At 49.1% G+C, this 24,523-nt stretch overlaps 1 protein-coding gene across 1 annotated transcript; it reads left to right on the top strand.

The window, feature by feature from the left end:
* The first annotated feature begins 4,096 nt into the window (after window positions 1-4,096).
* LOC128333127 (uncharacterized) lies at window positions 4,097-15,621 on the top strand. Its single transcript, XM_053268230.1, has 19 exons — window positions 4,097-4,154; window positions 6,292-6,355; window positions 7,413-7,498; window positions 7,801-7,873; window positions 8,833-8,918; window positions 9,263-9,341; window positions 9,730-9,821; window positions 10,345-10,414; window positions 10,712-10,884; window positions 11,279-11,401; window positions 11,520-11,640; window positions 11,730-11,867; window positions 12,209-12,382; window positions 12,560-12,709; window positions 12,934-13,053; window positions 13,155-13,263; window positions 13,582-13,644; window positions 13,912-14,103; window positions 14,398-15,621. The coding sequence occupies exons 6-18, from the start codon at window positions 9,297-9,299 to the stop codon at window positions 14,094-14,096; spliced, it is 1,563 nt and encodes a 520-aa protein (XP_053124205.1). The 5' UTR covers window positions 4,097-4,154; window positions 6,292-6,355; window positions 7,413-7,498; window positions 7,801-7,873; window positions 8,833-8,918; window positions 9,263-9,296; the 3' UTR covers window positions 14,097-14,103; window positions 14,398-15,621.
* Window positions 15,622-24,523: the final 8,902 nt, after the last annotated feature.

A 24,523-nucleotide genomic window follows, 5' to 3' on the forward strand; every position in this document is an offset into this window, starting at 1 on the left:
GGTGATGACTCAAAGGCGGGCCTTCTCTGTAGCTGCTCCTGGACTGTGGAATGCACTCCCAGCGGAAATTCGTAATCTTGATTCTTTACTGTCCTTCAAGAGAGCCTGGCCTTTCAGGGTTTTTAATCAGTTTTAATTGTTTTAATACCTGGTTTTCAGGGTTTTAATTGTTTTGATAGTTTAATTGTTTTTTAAGTTGTTTTAAATTGGTATTTATATTTGTATCTCTGTTTTAATTGTTTTTAATGTTTTCTGTTTTAATTGTAAACCGCCCTGAGCCATTTCGGAAGGGCGTTATATAAATGAAATAAATAAATAAATAAATAAATAAAAGGGGTCAGGCTCGGGAAAATTTTAAGTCTCAAGCAACACCCCTGCAGAGAGGCGCTCTCCCTCCCTCCCTCCCTCCCTCCCTCCCGCTTTGGATTGATGGTGATGATGACCTTGTTTTGAAAGGCTTCTTCCTCAGTAGCTTAGAATGAAATAATACAAGTTTTATTGCTTGTAAGCCTCTTTGATATTTTTAAACTAAAAGTAGGATAGAAAAGAAATGAAATGTTGTGGAGGAGGATGGAGGAAAGATAGAAATGGCAAGATCTGCCAAGTGGCACTTATGTGGAGGATGGGAATTGCCCCCTCTCGATGAAGGGGGTGGGGGTGGGGAGACCCCCAGGGGTTGGATTTGGGTCAAGGTGGAGACATTTAGGAAGTGAGACTGTCCTGGCCCCTCTGGGCTGACCTTGTAGGGCAGGAAGGGACTGGCCCAGACCATCTTCACGGGGTCTTCATGGAGTAGCAGCCCCCCATCGATGGGTCAGAGTCCCATCAGCCCCCTCCCTCCTCCAGGACCTCATCCAGCGAGGAACTGCAGAGTGGAGCCACCTGCACAGAGGAAGGGAAGGGGTTCCTGGTCTCTCCGAGATCCCTGCAGCTTCCCCCTTCAGAGGGGCAGGATGGCCATATGAGGGAGTGAAGAAAACAACACTGGTCATTCTTCAGTAAAAGAAATGAAATGTTGAGGAGGGGGATGGAGGGAGGGCCGAAAGGGCCATTTCTGCCAAGGGGGAGTCGCAGGTTCTATGGAAGATGGGAATTGCCCCCTCTTGATGTGGCCTGGCTCCTCTGCTCTGAGCAAAAGCTTGACCAGCTTAGCCCAAAGAGATGGGAAATGCATCATGAGCTTGATATCTGCATGCCAGACTTCTGCTGAAGTCACAGGAGCAGGATTAGTGAGAGAGTTGGCAACCCTGCTAGCTGGTGGTGCCCCATGCCAACCACGGGGCCCAGGGAGTTCAGCTAACTGAGCCAAGAGACCCCTTCAAAGTGGTCATACTCTGATATTTAGCAGGGGGAGAGCAACCTGTCTCCCCTGTGGCTCATGCCAAATTTTGTCCATTTGGGGCTATGTGGGAGCGCTGAACATGGCCTCCGGCAGGGGGTTTAGAGGGAGGGTTCACCACCCTGCCCCAAAGAGGTCCAATGTGGGGGAAAGACCACCCAAGTTCTCAAAGCGGTTTGATGAGAAATCTAGGGTGGGAGTCCCCACTGGCTGCTTAGGAATGACCCCGGTGGGTGTGAACTGGCCCAGCCCATCCTCACTCCTGCTCTCCTCTCTCCTTGACAGGACATGGGAGAAGGATGCCCCTCACTCCGCGGCGTGGGCAGCCTTGATGAGGCAACTCCTGTGGCTCCTCTCAGGTACGTCCTCCTGCTCCTCCTGGGTTATCTGGGCCCATTCTTGATTTATGGCACCTTGGATTTCAGGACCACTTGGGATCCTCTCAAGAAACATGGCCCATGCCAGGGTTTCATTGTTGGAGATCCAGCTCCAGATGCCATCGGCCTTTGGCACCAGTAACCCTGATGACCACAACAGGTCTCTCTCTGACCAACACATAGCCAGAAGTCAGATAGAGGTCTTTTCCTCTCAGCATCTTCTTCTGAATAAAGCAGATTAGTTTAACCTTTTGTGAATCTCCCTGCTTATCATGGACAAGCTGTTGCCCCGGAGACCCTGTTGACTTCTGCTGTAATGGGAGAAAATTAGCTCCTGAATACTCTGCCATAGAAGTCATGACCCCCAACATTAATAAGCCCAACCCCGCAAGAGGTCCCAGTTTGCAAGGGGCACCCAGTCTAAGTTCTGACTATTGGAATGTGGGAAAGACAGAAAGGAATGAGAGCAGGGGCAGGCAAAGGGAGTTCCAAAGGAGAAGAGCCGATCCGTCTGAGCTAGATGGGTTCTGGGAGAGGATCCAGGGGTTCAGGCACAGGAGGCCAGGGAGGGTTCTCGTGCACATTTTGCTCCCTAGGGTTTCAAAGGAGGATGGGTGGGGTGGGGGGATCGGTCCCCTAGTCTGCTCTCTGAGGACTGAAGGGCTGTGGGGCTCCATGGGCTGGTGTGCCTGGCCCACTATTTCTCAGGCCCTGGATTCCAGGTGAGCCCTGCAGCACCCAGAGCGTGAGGCTGGAGCCAGGGTGTGGCTGGCTGCTCCTTCAGGGCTGGATCTGCTGGTGCCTCCTTGAGTGGTTGCAGGGCAAAGGGAGCAGTTGAGATGGGGAGTGATGGAAGCCCCTCTGGGGGGCAGAGGAGGGGGTCATGGCAGCCCCTCGGAACAGGTGATGCTGAGTCAGACCATTGCTCTACTCTGACCAGTAGCCGCTCTCCAAACCCCAACCAAGGGAGCTGAGCTGTTTTAGAGGTTTTTAAATTAGGCAGTATATAAATATATATAAATCCAATGAATGAATGAATCAGGAAAGAAAGAAAGAAAGAAAGAAAGAAAGAAAGAAAGAAAGAAAGAAAGAAAGAAAGCCCTTTATGTTGTGGAGAGCGGGGAGGGTATATAAATAAAAAAATAAAATAAAATAAAATAAAATAAAATAAAGTCACCTTTATGTTGCAAGGAGCTTGGAGGGTTCTTGCCTTCACCCCTGCCCACTGCTGGAAACAGGCTAATCTGGTTTCCTTTGACACACTCACTCACTCACTTGTGTCTTTTGTCCTTTTTCCCTCTCAGTGACTTCCAGCCACAGGAGATATATGAAGAGTGCTCCGTGGCCAAAACAAGCAAATGGTCACTGGTAAGAGATGAAAACCCAGTCTGTACATGGCAGCGCTGGGAGGGGGTGGGAGAGACCCCATTTCGAGCTAGAATAGAGGGCGTGTGGTAGAGATTCAGTCTTAGCAAGTTGAAGGGATGCTTTGAGAACTTGTCTGGAAAAGCCATATGCCTTGATATTTGCAGTGGTAGTAGCAGTGAATTGGGTGGGTGGGATGAGTGACAATCCGGGCTCAACTACAAGTGGCTCAGGCAAAGGTTGGAGACCCTCGCTATGGAGGAAGCATCATGGGAACTTTTGGGATGGGAAGTGCTGAGAGGGAAGAGGGGTGTGTCTACCTATCTTCCAACCTTGCTTCTTCATTCCGCTCTCCTGCCCCAAATCACTCCCTCCCCCAGGGTTCTAGACTTTGATTTTGTTCTGGACTACCAAGCAGAAAACACATCCAGGAAGGGAGCAGTCTGGAGGGGAACTAGAGTGGGAAAGTCTTCTTTGGGGTAGATGGTGCACTCTTTCCCCCCTGCCATTTCTTGGCTCCTCATGGCCCACTTTCTGGTGTCATTGAAAAGCGCCTCAAAACACAGGTCTGCAGCATCAAGTGGCCAATAGCTCTGCCCAGCAAAGAGAAGAACTTAGCTAGGCTTTCCTTAATTAAAGGTACCATTAAAGAAACCATAGTGTCCCATGTAGCAGGAGGCCTGACTCTTCTTCGGGATCCTGACACTCCAAATGTTGTGTAATACCCATGATCTCACCCGACTGCCCAGGAATAAGCGGAAAGCTGGTTTCTGAGGTTCAGTAGATTCTTGGGTTTGTTTTCCTCTCTGAGCCAAGTTACACCTTGGTAGACATGGTTTTGAGGTGCTAAGGAGCCACCTCCTGCTTTAAGCTCCTCTGTTAAGAAGGACCTCTTGAAGGAGGGTTGATGTTTGGACCCCAGATGCCCTGCAAAGGTCAGGTGGGCACCAGAGCACCCATTCCTCTCTCCATTCTCATCCACAGAAGTCATTCTCGGATGGCTCCAGGATTCAGACCATCAACACTGGGAACGAGATCCTGGAAGACGCACATGCCATCAGTTCCCCGAGGAGGTAGAGTTTCTTCTTGAACTTTTGTGTAGGGAAGGTTTTCTGTCGCCCTGCCAGCCTGGATCTTGGATGGATCCAGTGCTGCTGACTGGCAAGAGGTGCAGGGCAGACAAAAACGATGTCTTCATACATTGTGTAGAAGCAGGGGCGTAACTAGGTTGGAGTGGGCCCTGAGACAAGATTCTTAAATGGGCCCCCCCGCCCAGAAATTTTTAATAATAGTAGTAGTAGTAGTAGTAGTAGTAGTAGTAATAATAATAATAATAATAATAATAATAATAATAATAATAATAATAATTCAATTTCTATAGCGCCCTTACAAAAATGCCTCAGGGCGGTTTACAAAGAGAAAAAGGTGCCTCTTTGCCCCGTAAGCAGGGGGCTTTTATTCTCACATTTCTGTCCTCATTCAAAACATACAAAAAACAGATGTACAAAATTGAGCAAATGAGGAGAGAAGAATTATATGGGAGTAAAACCTTTTTTTAAAGGAGTCAGGAAGTGCATCTTTGGAGGCTCAAATGGATACCTTTCAGGCACAACTATTTCCAAGTCAAAAATTCCTTTTTCATGTGGTGTATTTGCAAAACCAAGGATTTGAGCTTGAAGTTCATCTAAGCGACTTCCAGTCTGCCAGCAAGTAATACCCGGTGGTGGCTCTGTGGACAGCAGATGCAGCTCCCTTTTCAATCATGAAGCTCTCTGCATTGTGCTCCGTTTTCGAAGTAGAGCTCTAAGAACGGACCCAAATGCGCTCAGGGGCGTAGCAAGGTTGGAGTGGGCCCTGAGAAGAGATTTCAAAATGCCCCCCCCCCCAAAGTCCAGGGCTTCCACACACCCCAGGCTTCCAAGGATTTAAGTCTGATATTTCAAAATATGTATGCTGCCAAGAAATACATTTCACTGAATACACACACACTTCACAATATATAGTGATATACATTGAATACTATATATTTGTGCTACTTTTAATGCCTAGAACACACTAGAAACACAAATTATTAAGATGGGCCCCTTGCTGCAGATTAGCAAAGGAGACTTTCAACCATGCAGGGTGAGCCTATGTTTGTTTTCTCAGAATTCTGAACCAATTCAGTCCAGTTTGATTCCAGGAGGTTTTTCACAAGAGGCTTTGAAAGCCCTTTAACACACATCTCCTCTGGAATGGAGGTGCTGCATTCACATGTGGGCCAGATTGACCCTAAGGGGGAAAAATATAAAAGCACAACACATGCGTCACAGTTCTCACTCATGTCTCAGTTCTCACTCAGACCTGGGTTGCAAAACAACTTGAACAGAAGTGTATTGATGAATGAATGAATGAAGACATAAATAAATTTGTTCCAGAAGTTTTTGTAATTTCCTGCCATGAAACAAGCCACTTCTAGGACTTTTTAGAGGTTTTTTTTAAGATAGTAAATTTTCCAATCAGTCTTCAATGAAATATTCAGAGACTTCTCAGTCTCCCCACCCCCCATCCAAGCCCTATGGCAAGCAGAGCCCTACCTGGATATAGGGGGCGGGGGGCGGGGTGTGACCACCCAAAGGAATCCACATTCTACCTGGCCACGGCTGAGCTGTCTGGCCTGGGAAGAAGAGGGTCTGCTGCAGAGGACTGGAGTGGCCACTCTGACTGCCAGCCTTCTTCCTGGGGCTGGCCAGCCTACTCGAATTCAGGCTTCACGGAGGCCTACACGGAGGCCTCCCTGGAAGCCCCGCCCAGCCGCCGATCAGCTGAGAGGCGCCCGGGAGAAAAGCAGCTTGCCTGCTGCTTGGATGGCCGACCAGGAGGACCAGCAGGAGGGAGGGCAAACAGGGCAAGTGGCTGAAGGGTCTTGGGGCTGGGCAGGGGGCAATGGGGAGTCATGGGAGGTGTCTCTGGGGGGCCCCTCAAGGCAGTGGGGCCCCGAGGCGACGGCCTCCCCCGGCCTCATGGTAGTTACGCCCCTGCGTAGAAGCATTCACTCTTCCAAGATGTGGTGGTGATGTCCGCTAGCTTGAAGGGCACAGAGGATAGCTTCCTGGAGGCCTGCCGGATGGCTGTCCCCTATTGGAAGCAGAGTGCTGGGCCAGATGCATCTTTGGTCTGATCCAGCAAGGCTCTTCCGAGGTACTCAGGCCATTGTATTTCTTCCTGCAGTGTCTTCACGGTTGAGGAGGATGGATGGTTTCTCCAGACCGTGGACACCGAATGGTCTTGTGAGGTGAGGAAACGATTCCAGTCGCTTTTGTGGATGGGCTGGTGGAGGGGTGAGGGGAGATTGCATCTCCACCGTCAGGAGACAGAGGGGGGTCAGATCCTGAAAGGGGAGGAAATCCAGCTTCTGCATGTTGGCCAGAGGATTACAGTGGGAACGTCGTGGCTAGGGAAGGATTCTGCCACCCTCTGCCTCTCCTTCCAATGGCCACCTTTCTGGGTTGGTGTGCTTTGGATTGGAGGCATCAAACGGCTCCCAAGACCCTGAGACGGGTCAGGAGAGGAGAGGGTCTTCCTGGCAGAGATCCTCCAGGTCTCTTGACTGAAGAGGCATTTCTGTAGAGACAATCCTGGTCCCCTCAGGTAGAAACAGCCCACAGCAGGAGGGATGGCCCTCACTCCGGACTCAGGGGCCCACCTTGTCTCTCCCCTTGGAAAGGCTGAGCTAACCCTGTTTCTTGGGGAGAGGAGAGAAGAGGACATGAAGGGGTGGGATCAAGAAGGCTCTCTGGGCCAAACTATTGATGCCAGTGGGTCCCGTTCCTCTTGGTTTCCATTCCCCATGAAAGGAATGCAGAAGAAATGACAAGAAATGACAACAAGCAGTTAGCATTCCATTCTGGAGCTCCCATGCAGTGATGTTTCTGTTAATGGCTGGTTTTGGGGAGGGAAAGAAAGAGATTTCACAGACCTACCTGTCATGCTGTCTTTGTACTAGAGCTGCAGAGTGCAGCCAACTGATTCTGATGGCCCTTTTGAAGGATGGTGGCCAGTTTGCTGACCACAGTAGATCATATCACAATGGAGGTTCATGGTTGGACATAGGATGAAACCAAATGGCCACAAGCATGTGGTGGCTGTGCCCTGGCACTCCCACCACAGTTAGAATTAGAACACATGGTTTCTTTTTAATAAGGTTTTTTTGTCTTTAAAAAAAATCAAAATAATTTAAAGAAATAAAAATGAACTCAAAGAAAATGTCAGGGGGAAAACTCCCTACGAATCCTGGGCCCTAGGAAGATCAGAGTGAGTACACTCATAGGAAACCTTTGTCTCATTTGCAGAGTCCTGACATCCAAGAGGCCAAGATCCCAGAAGACAGCACTAGGGATCAAGAGCTGGACGTGGAGAGCTTTGTCAGTTCCCCAAGGTACTCTTTTCTCACCTGGAGGGGCAGCTCCATCGCTCATGGAAGTAGAGGACCTTCCTTAGAAGCCCATGCAAGTTTTTTGGGGGGTGGAGGTGGTTAGTTTAGCAAGAAGCCAAGGGTGGAGGGTTGTTTCCATGGAGGCAGGTGTCTCCATGCCCAGCCCGTGGGCTTCCTGCAGGCATCTGGCTGTCCACTCCTGGAAACAGGGTGTTGGGCTGCATGCCTCATTCATCTCATCAAGCAGAGCTCTTTCTAAGCACTCGTGTTCTGATCTCATGTGTCTTCTTTCTTTCTTTTCTTAGTGTCCAGAGGCCAAGCACCGTGTTGAGGAGGCTGCAAAACACCGCCGCTGACCAAGAGCCATCCCTTGGAGAGGTCAGGAAGCCTCAACATCGAGTCCCTCCCTCGGAAGAACTGTGGGTTGGGCGTGTGGGTCCCCCGTGTTGCCCAGGAGTAGAGAGCATGTGGAATGGCCCCAGTTTTGATGCTGCCGGGTGGGCGGCCATCTTCTGACAGTTGTTTGCTTAAAGCTATGGTAAAGGGATAGCCATGCCCTTAACAACACTGCATCACAATGGTGGCATGGTGGGGGTGATAGGATTAAAGAAGATGGCCGCAAGGAGATGGTGGCTATGGCCTTGACTTCTGGTCGAGATCTCACAGTTAAAGGTGGAACATCCTGTTGCTTTAATGGCAACCATTGAAAAACAGTGACAAATAAATGAAGAATGAATAAAAATACAAAACAATAAGCAAACTAAACCAAACCAATGAGAAATGAACTAAATGAAAAAGGGGAAAGAAATGGGAAAGAAAGAGGAAAGGAGACCCAGTTTTGGCATGTTTTTGCACGTGCCTTTAGTGTCCTCACTAAGGAGCCGACTGAAAGCATGAAGTGGACTGGAAGTGGTCTTTTCCAGTCACCAGAGCCATCGGGGCCCCAGTTGAGTGAGGGAGCGCAGCATGTCTTGGGGTGGGGGGAGTTGATGCCTTTCCCCTCTGCCATTTGCATGCGTGCGCGAAGGCCTGAAATCAGCCCGACCGACCTTATTGCGAGGAAGGCGGGCATGAGAGAGGAGCTCTTTTGCCATCTCTCCTGCCAGCCTCCAGCCAGCATGCCTGGGCTCCAAAGTGGTTTTTAAGAAAACTGAAAATCAGGAAAGCGGGAAGAGTTGTGTCCAGAACGGGACGATCCCCTTCTGGCCCACTTCCTGCGTTCAGCTCACCCGGTGATGACCGCTGGAAGGTGCCAGGCTGGCCTTTTCCCTGCTGAAGCCTAGGAAGCTCAATGAGAGGGCCAGAGCAACCATTTCTCCCCCTTCTCTAATTCACAGAGTTCTTCCTTCCCGGGGGCCGAGACTCCACATGCCAGCGTGGAGGAAGAGGGGTCGGAAGAGGACTATGTCACCAGTTCCCCCAGGTACCTTTCTCAGCTGAAGGGCCGCTCCAGGGATCATAGAGGCGGATCACCTTCCCTGGGAGCCTTGGTTGATTAGACATGTTCATGGAGGAGAAGCCAGTTGAAGACTATTACCCATGACAGCCAAGGAACCTCCGAATCTCGAGATATCTCTCTCTCTCTCTCTCTCTCTCTCTGAATAAACACACTTTAATGCCACATGTAACCAGGTCTCAAGTGGTTCACAACCAACTAAATAGGCATCTGGCTGTCCACTGTTGGGTTCTGGGCTACACGTGTCTTTCACTTGATCCACAGGGCATGCATTGCTGTTCTTATGCCATGTCTCTCCTTTCTCCTCTCAGAGTCCCGAAGCCAAAGAAGTGGCTCATCAAGAAGATGATGAAGAACACCTACACGGTGGAAGACTCGTCCTCCGCGGAGGTGAGAAATGATCCATTTCATCATCCATTTTTTCATGTGAACAGGCTCTAGCTTGTGTTTGTGTGTTTGTGTGTGTGTGTGTGTGAGTGCCCTGTTCCCCAGCAGGAGACAGAAAATGGAATGGTTCTAGTTCTAGATGCTGCAGGATGGGAGGGATTGTGATTGGTGGGATGGGAGGAAATGCATCTGAGGCATTGGAAAGAGGGCAAAAATGTGGTGAAAGGCTCTTCTGGGCTGAGATGCCAAATGCCTTTTCTACCAAGAGGCAGGTCTTATTTTAGAGCAGGATGTCTTCCCAACCGTCCCTTGGGCTTGGTTCCTCTCAGAAGCCTCGCAAGGTCAACGCAAGCCCTGAAACGCTCCCGATTCTCTTCTCTCTCCTCCCCAGTGCTCCTCTACAGACGAGGACGATACGATGCATGACATCAGCAGCATCGAGGACGAGGTGTGGGACTCTCCGCTGACCCCCAGTTCGGCCAGGTAGGTACCCTCTTCTCAGCTGAGGAGCCAGTAAGGAGCTGGGGGGATTTTAGTGTAGCCAGGAGAAGGCTGCAGGGGACAGGGGCAGATCCCCCATGTCTGAGCCCCATAGAGGGATGTTTCCTCCTACCTGCTCCCTGAGAAATCTGGAGGGGGAGTTCACCCAAGGAGGCCGATTGGCAGCAGGTGCAAGACAGACACCAGAAAGTCTATTGCTGGCTGTTAGCAGAGGGAGCTCTGAGACCCCCATGCTGTTGGCATGAGCAGGTGTTGGGGAGAAGGAGCAGGGGAGGGCTCCTGTCTCGATGCCCCCTTTGAACACTTCCCAGGGCTTCTCAGTGGGGAACGAAAGGCTGGACTTGGGAGATCTCTGGCCTGATGAAGTTCCCCTGCCAGCCACCTCCCAAGGGAGGCTAGATCTTTGCTTAGCATCTCCTTGGGTGCCCGTGTACTTCTTCAGCTGGCTGCCATCTCCAACAGGACAGTTCTTTGAGAAGCTTTTCTCTCTCCTCTCCTCTCTCAGGAACATCGGCGAAGAGGAAAGAAGAGGACAGCTGGCCCCAGATTGGTTCTCCTCGGTCCATCTGGGAGAGGTAAGGGGCGCAAACCAAGGGTGACTTGACTCCAGCCATCTGCCCCTCCTTTCCTGCACTACACAAGATGGCGGCTTGGATGGCAGTCACTGTTCAGACGGGAGGTGGGGACTTGCCCTTTCCCCTTGTGGATGTCTTTCCCTTGCAGTTGACCTCATGCACCCTGAGCCAAAGGCAGCACCCTCCAGGCCCAGATGTGGGTGCAGACACCCATGGCACTGGCCTGGCCCTGGGGATTCTCCTGACCCATAACCGTCCCTAGGACTGTGTGCTGAGGCCTGACCCTCCTCTTCTTAGCAGGGGAGAGCAACAAAGAAGATTGGGGACGTCATCCGTAGCGTGGAGTATGCCAGTGAGGTGGAGGAAAGGTTCCCCGAACTCCTGGTGGGCCTGGTCAACAAGATCCTCACCGGCCTGCAGAACACCACCGAGGGAGTCGGGAACCGAGACAGCCAAGACCTGCCTCCTGAGTAAGTCATGGCGGTGGGGAAAGCGGGGCCAGCAAGTCTTCCTTCCAGCACTCTGGGAGGACAGGCTAGGGTCATTCCTCCCATGTCCCACTCTGATGGGTGAGCAGCATTTCTGGCCTGTTGGGGTGACTCTGGCACGGAGGTCCCCTCCCTCAGCTACACAGAGGAGAGCCCAGAATTTGCAGCCCTCTTGGCTCTGCAGAGAGCCTTAAAATGCATCTGCAGTGTTAAAAAGCCAGCTGTGGATAAAGTCACTTCACCTCTGTGGTCTCCCTCCCATGGTCCAACTCAGTCCCTCCACCCTTGATACTACGCCACCCCGCAAGGAGTCCCTCCCTTGTCCACTGCCTCCACCCTTGACATGGTGGTGACAGCAACCTTCTCTTCTCTGCAGGGAGACCGCGCAGATTGTCCGAACCCTGCTGGAGAAGGTGGCACAGGTGACCCCAGAGAAGACCTGCTGGGAATCCCTGTGCTCTCCGCAGAGCTGCCTCCAGGGTGTGGCCCTCTTGGTGAGGTAAGTAGGAGTGAATAGGAGATTCCTCAGGAGGCCTGGGGGCTGGGGTGGTTTGGGTCAGGTCTGCTCTTTCTGGGGCTCCCGCCCAGGACTCAGCAGGGGCCTTTGTGTGTTGCAGGGCTCTCCTCCAGACACCATCCTCCACAGTGGCCAGGCTGAAGGCATACCTGGCTTCCCTCTTCAGCCTCGATAAAGATCCAGAAGAGCATTCCCTCGCAGAGGTGGCCTTCTTTGTGGAGGTGAGAAGCATTTTCCTCAGGTGGGCTTCCCTGAGAGGAGGGTTTGGCCCCAGGGGCTGATGGGTCTTCTGCTCCTTTCCCTCTTTTAGCTGCTCCTGAAAGACCAAGACTTTGCTGCCTTAGAGAAGACCTGGATGCTCCTGGTAGCGTGGCTAGTCCACCCCAGCCAGAACATCCGCTACCTGAGCGAAAGGGGTCTTCTCCACATTTATGGAAAGCTAAAGGCGGTGAGTGACATCCCTGGGCATGGAGCATCCCTAGACATGGAGACTCCTCTCTTTGGGGAGCCCTTCCTGAGGCTGGTGCTCCTAGGCATCCCCAGGTGTGACAGGAAGATTTTTCCAGTTGGGAGGATTCAGCCTGTGGAACCCTTGCCACAGGATGAAGGAGAAATCCTTAAGGGAATGCATCTCTCAGTGGGAGCCCTGATTCCCCACGTGCTCCAATGCCGCCTTCTCACCCCTCTTGGATGGAAGCCAAGCGGCATCAAACATGGACAGCTATGTGGTCCATTTAGCAGGGGGTAGACTAGCATGTGTTCTCAAGGATCCACCTTTTCCCTCCCTAGGCGAAGAAACCCCAGGATTTTAGTGCTGGGATCCTGGGAGGGCTCAGGACCTCCAGTCTGGAAGCCACTTTGGGGGTCCTGGCCTTCATGGAGCGGCTGAGGCACTGTCCATCAGAACACCAGGCCACGGTGAATGCTGTCCTGGCTGCCCTGTGCCGCCCTCTCTTCCACCACGTGAGTACTTACATGCCAGCCCTCCGCCCCGGCTCTATGAGGGCCGGCCAACCTGCAGGTTCCGAACGGGTTGGAGAAGGGAAACCAGACACCCCCTAGAGACCCATGCAAGCTCTTCTGCATGGTGATGGAGGTGAGGAATTCCTCCCTAATAACAAGCCCTGTTCTTCTTTGTAGGAGGAGGCTAAGATCCGAAGGGCAGCCATGAGGACCCACCTGGATCTCCTGCAGCACCGCCACCACCATCATGAGAGTACAGAGGAGAACATCACGACCCTCATCGCGGTGCTGATGCATGTGGAGGATGAGGACCTGGAGGTAGCACAGGTGAGAGCCCACTTCTTCCTGCCACCCCTACGAAGGTGTTTAGGCTTCCCCAAGTCCAGCCACCCAGTGGCAGGCCCCAGAGTTAGCCTCACGGGATGGTGAATTCACGAGCTGTCCCGCTGTGGTTTGGCCTATCCAGGCCCTACTCCTTGAAGCCCCCTAAGAGGTTTCTTGGAATCCCTTGGGAGGATTTTTCACTCCCATTCCGGTCTTTCTTTTGGCAGGCTGCGAAGGACAATCTGAGCCTCCTGGCGGAAGCCCTCCTATGGCACCTGGAGGGCAAGCTGCTGGCGCGGGATTCTTACAGCCTGCAGGAGCTGCTCCACAAGATCGCCAAGCGTCTGGTAAGGGCAGCCCCTCCCTGTCCATCCCTCGGCTCAAATGGCTCAAGGACCTTTGGGCGATGCTTTGCTCACTCGGGATTTGTCTTTGCTCTTGATCCCAGATTCGGCAGCTCGGCACAGAGGACGCCGTGGAGATGGAGGCCACCAAGATCCTGGGCTTCTTCCGCAGCGAGCAGCCTTCAGTGAGGAGAACGGCTGCCCTGCTGATCGGTAAGCGAAACAAGACTTTTGGGTCTCCCTTAGTGGGTCGTCTTGGTGGGCAAAGGTTCATTCTCTTGGAAGGCACAGCCAGAAGGGTGTGGAGGGGCAGGAGCTGTTCCCTCCCCAGGAGGACTGGCCCAGTGCGTGTTAGCGAGGTCTCTTGGCTTAATTTCCACCCAAGGTGACATAAGAGTCCCTGGAGGAATGGCTCAAATTGTCAGTCCCAGAGGGAGCAGAGAGGGGAGGATTTCCTCTCCTGAATGATCGGGTTGTCCATGCACAGTGTCCTGAACTGTGGTCCCATTTCCTTCCACCCTTGTTTTTTAGGTCACCTGGTCCACAAAAAGGGCAGCATCCTCACTGAAGGGAACATAGAGACCTTCCATGCTGGTAAGTGCCGGTTTCTGGGTGGGAAGGGGAAGTTTCTGTGAGGGGAGAGGCCTAGATTTAGGGACCACAGAGCTGGAATGGGCCACCTGTCCCCTCAAATGGAAGGTCCCGCTTGCATCCTCAGGGATGCTCAGCAGTAGGCTTTCCCAGAGTGCAGGGGAGAAAGAGTCAGGACTTGCGCCCTCTTGGTGTGGAAATGGTGGGGCTTGGCCAAGGGTGGGGTGATCTCTTCATGCCATTTCTGAACCTTCTCCTTCATCCCTCCAGCGCTGGAGAGCTTGCTTGGCGACCATGACCCCGAGGTCGGGAGAGTTGCCTGCAAGACAGAGAAGATCGTGAAGAAGGCCTTTTCCCTCCACTCCCGGCACGGGCTGCGGGCTGCCGTTCGGCGCTTGTGGGCGGGCTGTAAGAAGAAGAGACACCCGCCAGAGTACGGTGATCTCTCCACCTGACCGACTGGTGAGTAGACCAAGGCAGGGCTTCACTTGAAGGGGCCCCGATGGTTAGGGAGGGGGCTGGGGCTACAGGAAGGGTGGGCAGGAATCTGGGCAACCCTCCCTCGTGTTGGAATGCCAACTTCGGCCCTTGTGTCTGGTTGTACCAGTAGCCAAAGGGAAAGAGGAAAGATCTCTCTTCCCTCTGGGAAATGAGGACACAAATATTCTGCCAGGAGTCCCTGGTGCTTGGTGGTGTCATGGGGGAGAGTGTGAGAAGACCCCCCATCTCTGAACCAATGTCCTTCTCTCTTTCCAGGAACAACAGCCCCGTGCTCTCCCCTTGAAGATCAGCAGCTGAAGGGAGGTTCAGGAAAGACCGTGCAGCGCAGGGGCCTCCCAGAAGACCTCCTCCAACCGCGTGGACACAAGATCTGTCCACAAGAAGACATCCAGCAGGGAAGTGCAGTTCTGTATGAGGAGTGAGGGGGAAGCAGGCTCCACTCCCCTGGCCCAAGGAAGCCCCGCCTCTGGGGTGCAGAAGCCCCTCCCCTTGCTTCTGCTGGCAGGCTGTGGGAGGAGGCTACAGGACCACCCTGCCCCCAAGTGGCCCCTTGGAACCATTCTTGGGCTTCCCTTGGGTCCGGGGAGGCTGTGTGGCCCCAGCAGGAGGGCAAGGTCCCTCCATTCCCACCAGCTGGCCAAGGAGCGCCCCCTCCTCCTTCCACCTTTCTCCCCTTCCCCAGCGGCCTGGCTTCCCCTGGCAGGGGAAGCCCCATCCAGGCATCCGCCCCCTCCCCTGCCGAGGGTGTGCTCCTCCCCCCCTCCACTCCCGCAGCCACGCCTCACTCCCCCCTCCGCTCCCTCCTCCTTCCTCCCAAACCGGTGCAGCAGCAGAGGAGCCTGGGAGACTCTGGGGGCCCCCTGCAGCCCCAGTAGCGCCCCCTGGTGCTGCCCGGTGGCAGGCCAGAGAATTCTCCTCTCCCTCCTGCTCCATGCTGTGGCTGCACAGTGGGGAGCCCGAATTCTCTGGCTTGCCCCCCCATCAACCCCCACCCCACTGCCCGATCCCTGCTTGCTGGGCTGCCGGAGTGGAAAGGGAGGAGGAGCAGGGCAACCCCACTGACGCTGCTTTGTGCTTCTTGCAGGCATGTGCTGCTGCTGGGAGGCTGGAGGAGTCGATCCACCCCAGAAGAGGAGACCACGTGAACATGCCTGCCAGGAGCGGGGGGGGTGGGTGGGGGCTGGCTGGGACTCCCCCCAATTTTGTTTGCCCTGCTATTCCCTTCTTCTGTGTGACCCTGGGCTTCCTCCCTTCCCTCCCTCCCTCCCTCCCCCTCCCTCCCAGGGACAGAATGGGCTTTGCTGGTCGCCCTGTTGGGGGCCGAGTAGGAATTTTTGGCTTTCCAACAGATTGGCCAAGATGGAAAGTTTTTTTGCCTACTCCATTCTGTCCTGTTTTGTTTCCTTTAGTTAGAAAGTTAAGTGACGACTTGTAACCTATTTAAGTATATTAATAAAGTTGCCCCTTTTGTTCAAAACATACCGTCGTGTCTGAGATCCTCTTTTCTTCTCGTCTCCCTTGGAGCGTTTGTGCCCACAGACTCCCAAGCTCACCTCTTGGCTGAGGGAGACGCTGCTACACTGCTACAGGTCCATGCAAATGCCTCTTGCTTGGAAGCACTCACTCAGACAATTGGCTTGGATCACTCCAGAGGAGCCCCCTTGAGGTTTGCCGCCAATGAGGTTTGCTGAGCACAGGATCCTGGGAGCAAGCTGCACCTTCCAATCGAGTGCCCGGAAAGCACAGCCTTGGCAAGGCCTGGCAAGCTTACAAACCATCACTGACTGCCTCCAATACAGCCAAATATGAAATGTGATTCCATTCCAGTGATTAAAAAGTCCTGCCAAGTATGAAATGCCATTTGTGCAGGAACAAGGCCTTGACCTCCTCTTGTGCTCTTCACATTTCTGTTTTGAATGCGTATTTGCTTCCTTCCTGTGCTCTGTAAGAAGAAGCTGGCAGGGATCAAGAGTTCACAGCTCCCGTTTGACAGTTTGGTCTGGTTGGGGAAAGAGTCCTGCTGTTTGGTTTTTGGAGGGAGGAGAGGGTTGGATTGGATTGGTTTGGTTTTGTTTTTTTAATGGGGGGAGCTCGCATTAATTTTGATTGGTTGGTTTGGTTTTTCCCCCAAATTCAATTTTTATTATTTTTAACAATATTAATATGTCATTTATTACGAATAGACAAAAGTGGACTTCCCGCACGCATCTCTTCGTGAATCATCAGCTATAAAGTTCACCCTTGCTATAATAATAGTTCAAAACATAAATTTAAATCCTTACAAACACAGCTAATCTACCCAACCTGCAGGTTTTTTTACTGAATTTCAAACCCTGCTGTAAAGTCCATAGTAGGAAAATAGTTCTTTAGATACAACAAGAATGGTTTCCAATCTTCTTTGAAGCATTCCAAATTTTGGTCTCTTATTAGTGTTGTAAGTTTTGCCATCTCCGCATATTCCAAAAATTTTATCAGCCAATCTTCTTTTGAAGGCACTTCATTACTCTTCCATTTCTGTGCATATATAATTCTAGCCGCCGTCGAAGCGTACATAAAAAGCGTTGACTTAGTTGTAGAAATTGCACCTTCTATTATTCCCAGCAGGAAGGATTCTGGCCTCTTAGGAAATGTCATTTTAAATATTTTCTTTAACTCATTATATATCATCTCCCAATATGCTTTAGCCTTCCCACAGCTCCACCACATAGGAAAAAAAGTGCCTTCAGACTGTCCACACCTCCAAAATTTGTTTGATACAATTTTATACATTAATGCCATTTTTTGGGTGTCATATACCATCTATACATCATTTTGTAATAATTTTCTTTTAAAGCATAACATGCAGTCAATTTTAAATCGGTTAGTTTCGGAAAATTGGAGGGGGGGAAGAGAATAAAAGGAGGCTCGCCTGCAGCAGAAAGTTAGTGAAAGCTGGAGGAAGAGTTTAAAGTTGGCGCTAAAGCTGGAATTAGAGCTGAATAGGAGTAAGACCCTGAGGCTATTCACATGATAGTCCTGGGATGCGGAGGGCGGGCAGTGGGGTAGGGAGAGTCCAACTCATCTTCCCCCCAGATGATTCTTCTGCTTTTCTTCAGGTATACTACCATGCGCTCACATGATTCTCACTGCTCCCAGCAGTGTGGATCTTTGGAGGCTGGGATGACCTTTGGATATCCCACAATGCATAGTGTGTCGAGCGTGGTGCATTGGGGGATAGGAACATATGAAGCTGCCAGTCAGACCATTGGTCCATCTAGCTCAGTATTGCCTACACAGACTGGCAGCAGCTTCTCCAAGGTTGCAGGCAGGAATCTCTCTCAGTCCTATCTTGGAGATGCTGCCAGGGAGGGAACCTGGAACCTAGATGCTCTTCCCAGAGCGGCTCCATCCCCTGATGGGGAATCTCTTATAGTGCTCACACGTCTAATCTCCCATTCAAATGAAACCAAGGCAGACACTGCTCAGCTAAGGGGGGAAGAAACGCTTGCTACCATTATACGCTTGCTACACATTATAGTTGCTGCACAAGGGTGTGGTCTGGTTTCGTTGCACATCTCGACTGTATGCTAGAACACTAACTCATCATTCGAAGGTCAGGGGTCCTCATATTTGGGTCTCCAGATGATACTGAACTACAACCTCCCTGGCCACCATGGCCTTATAGAAGAAGGAACAGACTGGTTCTCTGTTGCTCCTGAGGGCTGGGCTACTAGAATCCATGGGTTGAAATGGCAAGGAAGCAGATTTAGGCTAGGCATTAGGAAGAATTTCTTAATTGTAAGAGCTGTTCGACAGCGAAGCAGTCTCCCTCATGCAGTGGTAGGCTTTCCTTTGCTGGAGGTTTTCAAACAGAGGCTGGACAGGCATCTGTCCGAGCTGCTGTAGCAGTTTCCTGCACGGAGTAGGGGACTGAAGAACTCTAAGGTACCTTCCAACTCTGACATTCTATGATCCTGTGATTCTATGGGAGTTGTACATAGGAACATAGGAAGCTGTCTTATACCAAGCCGGACCATTGGTCTGCTTAGCTCACTATTGTCTATACGTGTTGGAGATGGAGTTCCAGTGCATCGACCTTTTGCACCAACTAACCTAATGGCAACTAGGGGCATTGGGATCAGAGGGAGCTAGTCAGGGTCTCCTCACCTGTCCCTGCTTGCCTCTACTCTATGAACCCTGCTTTGACTCCTCAGGTACCTCCTGTGGTGAGTCAATCTTCTTTGTTTCCTCCTAGAGAGATGATGGAGACATATCCCCCTTCTCTCCCTGATTGATTGATTGATTGATTGATTGATTGAGTGAGTGCTGTCAAGTCTGTGTCGACTCTTAGCGACCACATAGATAGATTCTCTCCAGGATGATCTGTCTTCAACTTGGCCTTTAAGGTCTCTCAGTGGTGCATCCATTGCTGTCGTGATCAGGTCCATCCACCTTGCTGCTGGCCATTTTCTTCTCTTGCCTTCAGCTTTCCCCAGCATTATGGACTTCTCAAGGGAGCTGGGTTTTCGCATAATGTGTCCAAAGTATGATAGTTTGAGCCTGGTCATTTCTGCCTTGAGTGAAAATTCTGGATTGGTTTGTTCTGTGATCCATTTGTTTATTTTCCTGGCTGTCCATGGTATCCTCAAAAGTCTTCTCTAGCACCAAAGTTCAAAAGTGTCAATACTTTTTCTATCTTGCTTCTTAAAAATCCAGCTTTTGCATCCACAGAGTGTCACGGGGAAAACAATTGTCCAAACTATTCTAATCTCTGTAGGTATAGACACTTCATGGCATCTAAATATCTTTCCCAAGGCCTTTATTACAACTCTGCAAAGTGCTAGTTGAATAGATGATGATGATGATGATGATGATGATGATGATGATGATGATGATGCTTAGTACCGCAAGACCAGCTCTCCTCCTCAAACAACTTGTGGGAATCCAAATTTAAGAAGAATTTAAGAACGCTCCTGCCTTGGACGCTCTCTGCCCCGAAGCTTCCCACGTGGCCAGTTTGGTGCATTAGCATCATTTTCAGAATTGTGGACCGCCTCCCCCTATTCAGATTGCAAGTAAGATTTCATTCATTCATTCATTCATTCATTCATTTGATTTTTATACCACCCTTCCAAAAATGGCTCAGGGTGGTTTACACAGAGGAATAATAAATAACTAAATAAGATGGATCCCTGTCCCCGAAGGGCTAACACTCTAAAAAGAAACATAAGATAGACACCAGCAAAAGTCACTGGAGGGATGCTGTGCTGGGGATGGATAGGGCCAGTTACTCTCCCCCTGCTAAATAAAGAGAATCACCACGTTAAAAGGTGCCTCTTTGCCTAGTTAGCAGGGTATTGCTCATGCTCTTCCCCAGGAAAAAAACCACACATTTATTCTATGCAGAAACCACATGCTTTTTAAAAAACAAAAACAAGTTTTACCACAAGCAAGCATTGTGTAAGACTATGTGTAAGACAAATCCTATGATATTTATTTAGACTGCCTTCCTGCCTTCCTACTGTCCACCACCCTCTTGCCATTTTAAGCAAATCCAGACTCACAGTTCCATCAAAAATGTCCAGGTTTTCAGTTTTAAACATTTCCCCCCTCCGTTTCAAAACACTTAGGACTTCACTGTGAATATAGGAACTTAGGAACATCAGAAGCTGCTCTATATTGAGTCAGGCCCTTGGTCCATCTAGCTCAGTATTGTCTACACAGACTGGCAGCAGCTTTTCCAAGTTTACAGGCAAGGGTTTCATATGCTTTCGTAGTTCGTTGGTTCAATAAAAAAATCTTGTCCTAAAAAATAAAATAAAAAAATTTGTCCTAAAATCTTGTCCTAAAAATAAAAAAAAATCTTGTCCTGTCTTGGAGATGCTGCCAGGGAGGGAATGTGGAACCTTCTGCATGCAGTTTTCAAACATTATTCCCTAAAGGAGCATTTTATTGTCCCTTGGACTGTGTTAGGGATGGGGCTGTATTTCAGTGGTAGAGTATCTGCTTAAAGATGCTGAAGGTCCCAGGTTCAATCCCTGGCATCTACAGGGAGAGCTGGGGAAAACTCTTTCCTGAAACTCTGGAGTGCCACTGCCAGACAGTACAGACAATATTGAGATAGGTTGGGGTTCCCAACAGGGGGTACTAGTACCCCTAGGGGTACTTCAAAGGCTATCGGAAGAGCCAGCGTGGTGTAGTGGTTAGAGTGCTGGACTAGGACCGGGGAGACTTGAGTTCAAATCCCCATTCAGCCATGATACTAGCTGGGTGACTCTGGGCCAGTCGCTTCTCCCTCAGCCTAACCTACTTCACAGGGTTGTTGTGAAGAGAAACTTAAGTATGTAGTAAACTGCTTTGGGCTCCTTGGAGGAAGAGCAGGATATAAATGTTAATAATAATAATAATAATAATAATATCATCATTATTATTAATTATTAAAAATAATAATTATTATTATTATTACAAGACAGGTCTCACCAGAGGATCCAGACAAAGAGTGCTTCTCCCATCAACAATATGGTGAGACGTAACTTTAATAAATCTATACCGGATTGGTCATCGCCCGGGTCAACAAGGACCGCGCCAGGTGCTATAGTCCCAGGACATCTGGTGGCAAGTGGGCTACAGGACTCAGGATCTTCAGTTGAGCAACCAGGGCTGGAGACAGCAAAGCTACTGGAAGAAACGTCGCTTAACCGAAAAAAATATACAAAAAATGCCAAGAAGGAAATAATGATCTGCTATTACAAGTCTAGTCCAACTAGAAGAGGTTATTTAAAAAGAATGTACCAAATTTGGAAAGAGAAGCATCCAGATACAGAAATAACAGAACAAAGGCTAGCAGACCAGAGAAGATTCAGAATAAGAAATAAAGTATTCACAGGAGTTGAGCTGGAAGAACTGCAAAGAGCAACACAGGCTCAAGATATGGAAGAAGAATTACCACCAACTGAAGCAGTTGCTCAGGCGCAGATGGAGGAGGTGTTGGAAATAGAGGATATCACCGTTGCTGAACTGTTTTAAAATTAAAACCAGGCAACCTCCCCTTTGCCTTCACCTCAAAAACCCAAATGCCGTTTAACAGGAAAGCAACAAGAACTAAAGCAAAAAATAACTGAGCACATGAAGCAAACAACCACCAGGGTTCGACTTCCCGCTCTAAAAACAGTTGCCAAAAAACAACTTGCTCAGGCATTAAAAGATGTCAATGCTGCACTTGCAGAAATAACAACCAAGAATTTGCAAGAAACAAACCAACTCATGTACAGTGCAGCAACAATAACAACACAAGAGCTCGGATAGAAGATCAGTGGACCTGTAAAAAAAGAAAGCAGTACATCACCTAAATGGAAGATTTGATTAGAAAATAAAATCTCCAGGCTTAGATCAGATGCTAGTAAATTGAAAGATATGCCAGACAAGAAGCTGAAGAATGAAAACACTAAACAGTATCTGATCCAAAAATACCACCTAGATTCAATGAAAATGAGAGAAGTCCTGGAAATAATAAAGCAGCAAATAACAGCAGTGTCAAAGAAGATTAGCAGATATGAAGCCAGAATTACACAACACAGGCAGAATCTCCAATTCCAGTCGAATCAGAGACGTTTCTACCAAAGCATAGAAGGAGAAACTGCAAGAAACGTAGAAACGCCAAATAAAGAAGAAACAGTGCAATTCTGGCGGAAATTATGGGACAATCCAATAGATTATAATAAAAAAGCAGGCTGGATGAAAGAAGTCAAAAAATGTAACCAACAAATGCAAGATCTAATAATAACACCAGAATTAATCAGTGAAAGAGCAAAGAAAGTTAAAAATTGGACTGCGCCAGGCGACGATGAACTGCATGGCTTCTGGCTTAAACACCTAACAAGCCTTCATAAACAACTATCAAAACAGTTCAATCACATTTTGCAAGGAGGTGATATTGAACAATGGCTAACAACTGGGAAAACTCATCTCATCATGAAAGACCCAGCAAAAGGTGCAGTTCCAAGTAATTATAGACTGATAACCTGCCTGCCAACCATGTTCAAATTATTAACTGGAATAATAGCAGATGAAGTGATGCAACACTTATTAACTAACAAACAGCTTCCAGTTGAACAGAAAGGAAATTGCCCGAACACCAGAGGCACAAAAGACCAGCTGCTGATTGACAAAATGATCTTAGAAAACTGCAAGAGAAGAAAAACCAATCTAAGTGTTGCATGGATTGACTACAAGAAAGCCTTCGATTCATTGCCTCACACATGGATACTAAAATGTTTAGAAACAACTGGTGTCAGCAAAAACATTCAGATATTTATTTAAAAAGCAATGCGCATGTGGAGTACACAGTTAACAATCAACGGCGAGGCACTTGGACAGGTTAGCATTAGAAGAGGCATTTTCCAAGGGGACTCACTATCCCCTCTATGGTTTGTAATCGCCATGACCCCACTTTCACAAATACTAAACAAAACAAGCCTCAGATACCAAACATCTAAAACATCCAGTCAAATCAACCATCTGCTGTACATGGACGATCTGAAGCTGTATGGAAAGTCCCAGTCAGAAATCGAATCACTGCTAAACACTGTCCGTATATTCAGTAGCGATATAGCAATGGAGTTTGGACTAGACAAGTGTGCTGCATTAATAATGAACAGAGGGAAAATAAGAAAAACAGAAGGAATAGAACTGCCCAATAGAAGCAAGATCAGGAACCTGGAAGAGAAAGAACCTTACAAATACTTGGGCATTCTCCAGGCTGATAACATCGCACACACTGAAGTTAAAAGAAAAATGGGAAGTGAATACATCAGGAGAGTCAGAAAAATCCTCAGGTCCAAACTCAATGGCGGGAACATCATACAAGCCATAAACACCTGGGCTATACCTGTTATTAGATACACTGCAGGAATAATAGACTGGACCCAGGCAGAGCTGGAGACGCTAGATCATAAGACCAGGAAAATCATGACCATCAATCGTGCTCTGCACCCCCACAGTGATGTAGATAGGCTCTACCTCCCTCGCAGCTCAGGTGGAAGAGGAATGCTGCAAGTCCATCAAACAGTAGAGGAGGAGAAAAGAGACCTTGAAGAATATATAAGGGACAGTGAAGAAGATGCACTTCAAATGGTCAAGAACGCACAACTGTTCAACACCAATGAAACAAAACAGGCCTACAAGAAAGAACAAGTCAAGAACCGAGCAGAAAAATGGAAAAATAAGCCCCTGCATGGTCAATATTTACACAATATAAGTGGAAAATCAGACATCACCAAGACCTGGCAATGGCTTAAGAATGGCAACTTGAAGAAAGAAACAGAGGGTTTAATACTGGCTGCACAAGAACAGGCACTAAGAACAAAAGCAATAAGAGCCAAAGTCGAAAAATCCACAACAAACAGCAAGTGCCGCCTTTGTAAAGAAGCAGATGAAACAGTGGACCACCTGATCAGCTGTTGTAAGAAGATCGCACAGACTGACTACAAACAAAGGCATGACAAGGTAGCAGGGATGATACACTGGAACATCTGCAAAAAATACAAGCTACCTGTAGCCAAAGATTGGTGGGACCATCAAATTGAAAAAGTTGAAGAAAATGAAGATGTAAAAATATTATGGGACTTCCGACTACAAACAGACAAACATCTGCCACACAATACACCAGATATCACTGTAGTCGAGAAGAAAGAAAAACAAGTGAAAATAATCGACATAGCAATACCAGGGGATAGCAGAATAGAAGAAAAAGAAATAGAAAAAATAATAAAATACAAAGATCTACAAACTGAAATTGAAAGGCTGTGGCAGAAAAAGACCGAAATAATCCTAGTGGTAATTGGCGCCCTGGGTGCAGTTCCAAAAGACCTTGAAGAGCACCTCAACACCATAGGGGCCACAGAAATCACCATCAGCCAATTACAAAAAGCAGCTTTACTGGGAACAGCCTATATTCTGCGACGATATCTATAACGATTGACAATAAAATTCTGGCATCCCAGGTCCTTGGGAAGGACTCGATGTCTGGATAAAACAAACCAGTCAATAACACCTGTCTGACTGTGTAAACAAGAAATAATAATAATAATAATATTTTCCCTTCTACGGAGTGAAAGCAGCTACTCTGGTGAGAACGCAGGTGGCAGGATGGGAAGGAATGGAGCAGCTCCGTCAAAGTGGCCACTGCAAAAGCAGGAGCATAACAAGGTTGGAGTGGGCCCAGAGACGAGGTTTTACAATGGGCCCCTCACTGATTGATTGGTTGGTTGGTTGGTTGACACATTTCACAATATATAGTGCACTCACACTCACATCCCCAATATGTATCACATCCCTTAACCGCCCTGAGCCATTTTGGAAGGGCGGTATATAAATCAAATAAATAATAACAGGAATATGGTGA

The sequence above is a fragment of the Hemicordylus capensis genome, chromosome 7 (genome assembly GCF_027244095.1).
Source record: "Hemicordylus capensis ecotype Gifberg chromosome 7, rHemCap1.1.pri, whole genome shotgun sequence".
Classification (NCBI taxonomy): Eukaryota; Metazoa; Chordata; class Lepidosauria; order Squamata; family Cordylidae; genus Hemicordylus; species Hemicordylus capensis.

What these genes read in the sequence shown, in the direction of transcription:
- LOC128333127 (XM_053268230.1), top strand. Translation starts at nt 9,297, where the DNA reads ATGATGAAGAACACCTACACGGTGGAAGACTCGTCCTCCGCGGAG. An exon ending in AGGTGGCCTTCTTTGTGGAG is followed by an intron (nt 11,641 to 11,729) that starts GTGAGAAGCATT and finishes TCCCTCTTTTAG; the next exon opens with CTGCTCCTGAAAGACCAAGA. An exon ending in AACGGCTGCCCTGCTGATCG is followed by an intron (nt 13,264 to 13,581) that starts GTAAGCGAAACA and finishes CTTGTTTTTTAG; the next exon opens with GTCACCTGGTCCACAAAAAG.